At 46.3% G+C, this 6000-nt stretch overlaps 1 protein-coding gene across 6 annotated transcripts in view; it reads left to right on the top strand.

The window, feature by feature from the left end:
- The first annotated feature begins 259 nt into the window (after nt 1-259).
- MAST2 (microtubule associated serine/threonine kinase 2) overlaps nt 260-6000 on the top strand; it is a 180431-nt gene continuing 174690 nt past the window's right edge. For 3 of the 6 annotated variants that reach the window (XM_071750250.1, XM_071750253.1, XM_071750249.1), the window contains exon 1: nt 260-674. In XM_071750250.1, coding sequence (XP_071606351.1) covers nt 486-674 — 189 coding nt within the window. In that variant the 5' untranslated portion in view covers nt 260-485. Of the gene's footprint in view, nt 675-3991; nt 4012-6000 lie in introns of those variants that run through there. The other 3 variants (XM_071750254.1, XM_071750252.1, XM_071750251.1) reach the window with 2 other exon arrangements.

The raw sequence follows: 6000 nt of genomic DNA, 5'->3' as shown, positions 1-6000 counted from the left end.
GAGCCGGGCTGCCGCACTGCTGCGGGCCCCCCGGTTCATTCCTCCTTTCTCCAAGGGCTACCGAGCGCAGCGTGCGAGGCTCCCTTAACCCCCCCCGTCCCCCCGGGCCGTCCCGCACCTTCCCCGCACCTCCTGCCCGCCCCTCGTGACACCCCTCGCGCGCTCCCCCCCCGCTAAGTCTCGCGCCTCCTCCCCGCCGCCCGCCCGCTGCTCTCGCGATAGGCAGCGGCCGGCGGGCGGGCGGGCGCGCTGGAAGGGGGTGTTGGGGGGGGCGGGGCGGTGCCGCCGCGGCAGCCGCTGCGCTCTCGCTCCCTGACAGGCGGGCGGCGGGGACGGTGATGTCCCTCCGCCCCGCGCGCAGGTGGTGGCGGCGACGGTGGCGGCGGCGCCGCCCCGGCTCTCCGTGAGTCCCGCCGGCCATGGCCGGCACCGCGCCGCGGGGGCCCGAGTCGTGCCGCAGCCGCCGCTGAGGAGAAGCCGCCGCGATGAGGAAGGGCCGCTCCCGGGGGGACAAAGCGGCGGCGGCGGCGCCGCCGCCACCGCGGAGAGAGCCCGGGCGGGCGGTGGCCGCCAGCGCGGCGGAGCGCAGAGCCACCCTGCTGGGGGGCGGCGGCAGGAAGGAGCCGGAGGACGCCAGGGCCGCGGGGGCGCCTTGCCGGGAGGCGCCGGAGAGGGTAAAGCCGGAGCTGGGGCCGGGGGGGGGGGGGGCCCTGCCGGGCCGCTGGCGGCCGTTGGCATGGAGACGCGCGGCCCGCGTGGCGGGGCCGGCGGCGGGCGGGGGCGCCCGGGGGTGCCGCCCCCAGATCCCGCCCGGGTTGCGGCTGCCGCAGTGGCGGGGCAGGGGTGAGCCCGGCCCGGACGGGGGCTCCCGAGTGGGCCGGGGTTAAGGGGGCTGGAGGCCGAGGGTCGGAGAGGGGTGAAGTGCTGCGGCCCGGGGGGGAACCGGCTGTGTGAGAGCGAGACTGCGTTCTCCGAGCATCCTCTCGCCTTACGCACGCCTGCTGGGGTTGATGCCCCCTGAAGAGGAAGGGATGGATTGGTGGTGGCAGTGTGACCGTGTTCTGGCGGCGTGGCGCTGGGAGAGTGGTGGGGGAGTCGCCGTGGTGCCAGAAGTCCTGCCTCCATGCCGATGGAGAAGCGAGGGAGGATGCAGTGAAATCTACTTTGTGTGACATGCTGGCTGGTGTTAATAATCACTGAGTGCTTCTTGCTAGTAACCTTCCGTAGGTCACCCCTAGTTGTGCTGTTAAGATGCATTTCCCAGCATTTTTAGGTCTTAATGCAAGAAGAGGTTTATTTAGGCAATATACCTTTGCAGATATTTAAAAATTAATAGCCTTGTTAAAAGTGAGAGTGTGTAAGTTCAGTGTGCCCTCTTTTAAGTATTTCACTCCACACAAGAAGAGGGTCTACTGATGGCTGCTTAATATTACAGGGATGAGAGAACCAAGAAATCTTAAACTTTATTTTGATGTGTTTTGGTATTCCTGGTTTTGCATGAGGAAAAAAAAAAGAGAGATGAGATTTAGCAGTTTAGAAATGTAGATGGCGACTAATGCTTTATTTCTGTTTGAAGAGAAGGAGAAAGCATCACAAGCATGAAGACTCCAGGATGCTGTAATTCGTTGTTTTATTTTGCCATTTTTTGGTAACAAAATACAAAACCAGGCTCTTTGACTTTTCATATAAAAAATGTGCCTTAAGTTTATGTAATTGTCATAGATGCTCAGGTTTACTCTTATTTTTTCATGATTTCTTAGATTTTTCTAGAAAAGCTGCATTACATTGCCTTCAATTAAAGAGACTTAAAACATTTATTCTTTAGTGCTTTGTTAAGCTTGGTGAGAGGTGCCCTTGCTTTTGATGCTTATAATTTCTTGAATTATTTAAAAACCACTTACATTCAGTCAAAAAGGAAAAAGTAATCTAAAAGCAAGAGAGGTGACTTAGTTTCCCAGCTGTCATTTAAAATAGTGGTTAGAAGAGCTATCCAAAGCAACAGCAAGGTGTTTGTTTTACTGTTCTGACGTTCTGTATATGATACTGACATGGAAAATGAAGGAAATTATTTTAAGTAGCTGTGAACTAAACTTACTGCAAATCGTGCACACAGGACACACTACATACCACATAATGCATTGAACACTCAGGAAGCTTCATCATTAAGATTGCAAAACAGGAAAGGCAGCAAATTAAAAAATTCCAGTTTTTGAGATGCACTGGGCTTTTTAATGGCAGATACTGCCAGAGTGTTTTTAGCTTGATTGCTCTGACTGAAACCTGATTCAGCTTGTAGGAACAGACCTTTACGTGCTGGCAAGTGCTCAGTGTGATGGAGTTTTTGAGGAGTTTTGCAGCTAAAGTTAACAAACCTACTCAACCTGTGCTAGATGCCCCCCTTAACTTCAAAGAGAACCTCGAGTTCCCTCTCCCCTTTTGTCTTCCGTTTGAAGTGGTGGAAGTTTTGTGAATGCAGCAAGTGACTGGAAATTAGTAGATATATTGGTCAAATTTAATAAACAGGACAAATAAGTCTATTTGAGCATTTCTATCTTTGATATCAGTAATTCATTATCTCTTTAAACATGGTTTAAATCTCTTTAAACATGGTTTCTTTAAACATTATCTCTTTAAAACTGGTTGTGTAGATGTGGTGGAAAGGGCGTTCTGAGATGCAGAAGACAGTGTGATGCTCCATTTCCGCTGATGTGGCTTTTAGCTTGACAAATATTTCCTCTGGGGCCACTTCTGATTCAAGTAGCCCTGTTGTTTCCAAGCCTGCAGGACACCCTCAGCTGTACCAGTGCAGCAGCGTGCACAGCTGCAGGGAACCACTCTGAATTAAATTCAGATTTCACAGTTTGTGTGCCATACAGTTGCAGAAGTTTGTGGTCGAGGTAAACTAGGCTACTCTAATGGTGGAAAAAGTACTTATGAAGATGTGATTGTTGTAGTTTATCACTGTACTGACCAGAGTCCTTTAATGTTCTGTCCTTAGAGTTCTGACATGTACATACAATTACTGTTTTCAATTTTTAATGAGTTATATAAGTACATAAAAACAACTGTACTTGGTCACATTAAAGATCCCTCTAGCCCAGTGCCCTGCCTCTCTGAGCTTCCAAAAGAAAATACTTGGAGAAGAGTATAGTGTAAATTGAGGAAATACCTCTTGCAGCCTCCAGTAATTTGTGGCTCACAGGTTTCTGGAACTAGAGGTGATGTTTGTTTTTAGTGCCCCAGAGGGTTTTTTCTTCTATGAATTTGTCCCATCACTATGTGAGGCATTATATGATTGTAGCATCCACAATATCCCGTGGCTGAGTGGTGTGAGGTTCAAACACATTTTGTGTGGAAAAGCCACTTATTTTTGTTTGGTTTTGAACTTCCTACCTGCTTGGTTTATGTCTTATTTGGAAGAGGCAGTGAAAAAGAGAAACCATGTTCTTCTGTGTGCCTTACAGCTTTATAACCTTTTCATTTCCCATCCCTTGCTTGTGACTTGTCCAGAAGAGTTTTAGAAAGAAGTGACTTTATCCTTTTCATTGCCCTTGCTGTTTTCTTTGTACCTTTTGCAGGTTTGTTCCTGATTTGAGATAGTGCTACAGATATCAGAGAAACAGAGTTGGAAAACAGTACCTGGGACTGGCTACAGTGTTTCTGTATATGGCACCTTGTAAACTTGTATCTTGTTTTATGTTTTATTATTTAATCTTCTGCCTGCCTTATCTTGGCAATCTTTAAGCACTGAGTTGGCACTTCTCTGAAACTGTCTACTATAACTCCACAATAACTCTTTGAGGTGCTAATAGGTAGTTCAGAATTTGTTGTTCCATATATAAATTTAGAAATTTGTTTTTAGACTGTGCATCACTTTACATTTATCTACATTTTATCTTATCTGCTATTTTACAGCCCACTTAAGCAGTATCATTAAGGTCTTCTTCAGATCTTTGGCCATCAATTTGCAACCTTGAATAACTTTTAAGCATTGTCAGCAAAGTCTTTCAAGTAAGTGTTAAGCTTCTGTGCTACATCTTGCTTTAAAATATTGAAAGTATTGATTCCAGAACAGATCCTTGAGAGACTACTGGTGAGCCTTCTTTTTTTGGCAAAAGGCCAATTGTTCCAACTTCTTATTTCCTATCTGTCAACGTCATTAATTCATAGTTGTATTATCTTTCTTATCCCCTGACAGTTTAGTTTCATTGAGTGAAGTCATCTTTGTCAAACACAGCCCACTTGGATTTCTGTAAAGTATCAGCTTAATCATCATATATTTGCTGACTGCATTGAAGAAGAAAAAATTGAAAATTGAGGAGGAAGCTGTTGTTGCTTAGGAGTGACAGTCACCCTCATTCAGAGGCATATTATAAGCATTAGACTGTTTCCATATCATGCTTACACAATTAGTTTGAGACATTGTGATATTTATTGTGAAAGATCCCCCATGGGTCACAGCCAACACTTGTGAGAGGTGCTGCAATGAGCATTTTCTCCTTCAGGTAGAAGTCAAAGGTCAAAGTTCTCATATGAAGGAATCTTCAGTGTCTGGAAGAAATGACTCAGAGAAGTTATGATCTCTTTGTTATTTGCATAGGTTTTTTCCATGAGGAGTGGGCATTAATTTGTCTCCAACAAATCTGAATCCTTTCCTCTGAAAGCCTGGGGAGAATACACAGGTATGAGGAAAGATGAAGTATTGTGGAAGGTCTAGGGGCATGGAGGTTGAGGGTCAACAGAGTAAAAATAGAGGACAGTGAGTATCTCTGAGCAGCATTCTCTGCTCTAAAGGCATCCAGGGAAGCAGTGGGTGCTGCCCAGTGGTGCTGGGTTGGAGATGTGACACCGTGAGGGATCAGGAACAGACTCCATGGGTGTTGGCATTTTACTGTCACTACTGTCAGGCTTCTCTCTGCTCTTGCTATGGATGGCCAGGGCCAGAAGAGGATTTATGAGTAGATTCCATGATTTTGGGATTTTGTAGGATAGTAAGGAAATGAAGGAGGCAACAGTAGCAGAATCTCAGTCTGTTTTGGAGGCTGGTAGAGAAACTACAAGTTGCAGAGGCAGAATTTTGTTTTACATGTACCCTTTGTGTTGTATACAGTTTAACTTGGCTGCTACTGATGAAGAGTAGGACTGAAATGATGTTAAATCTGGAGGCTCCCCTGCTGCATGGTTGTTCATTGTATGGGAAACGTTCAACTGATGACAACAGGCAAGCTGCATACATGGTATCAAGGAAGATGAACGACCTCTGTGTTCCTGGTTAGTTGGGGGGGCTCCTTTCCACGAGGCAGTCAGTGCAGTAGGCTACCTCCAGCTGTAGATTTTGATGTACCTGAAGAAGGGAGATCCTGTGTGTTCCCCAGTCAGCACCTTTTGTCATTTCTGCATTGGATAGAAAGTATTTCCTGAGCTTTGGACAAGGTAACTGACTTAACAATCTAATAATTTGACTATTATAGTCATTTGGAGCTGTATAGCTACAAACTTTGTGAGAGCAGCAAAAGTATTCCTTTCTCTCTCTCTCTTCATATGTCTTTGAAGCTTTGTAGGTCTGTATCTCCCAGAGCTAAAATGGATTACTGTAGTTGTCCAGTGTGATTTCCCCACATGTGCAGGCTGTGGAGCTTTCCAGAAAGATAAATTAAAATGTCTTTCTTAGAAACTGGTCTTATCTTAGTCTTAGATCATGGTCTGTCTGTCACCTCTTCTGGAGAGCTCTGCCAGTGTTTAATTATTCCTGTAGTTAAGAAACTAAACCACATCTTATTTCAAAGCTTGCTTTGTCTAATGTCCAACTTTCAGCTGTGGAATATGCCTATGCTAGCACAGGCAGTAAAAATTCTCTGCTCTCTGATATCTTTTCCATGTGTAACTATTTGAAATGTAAAATCTAGCTTCAGTTGGAACAGAAGACAGTGAGTTCTATTGCTTCTAGCGTTTAGTGCTTCCCCCTCATTTGTTCTTGGAGTGTGTGTACCCAAACTAGGT

Source organism: Heliangelus exortis, chromosome 8 (genome assembly GCF_036169615.1).
Source record: "Heliangelus exortis chromosome 8, bHelExo1.hap1, whole genome shotgun sequence".
In the NCBI taxonomy this organism is placed as follows: Eukaryota; Metazoa; Chordata; class Aves; order Apodiformes; family Trochilidae; genus Heliangelus; species Heliangelus exortis.
The sequence above is the reverse complement of the archived record's forward strand: the minus strand, read 5'-3'. Positions and strand labels throughout refer to the sequence as shown.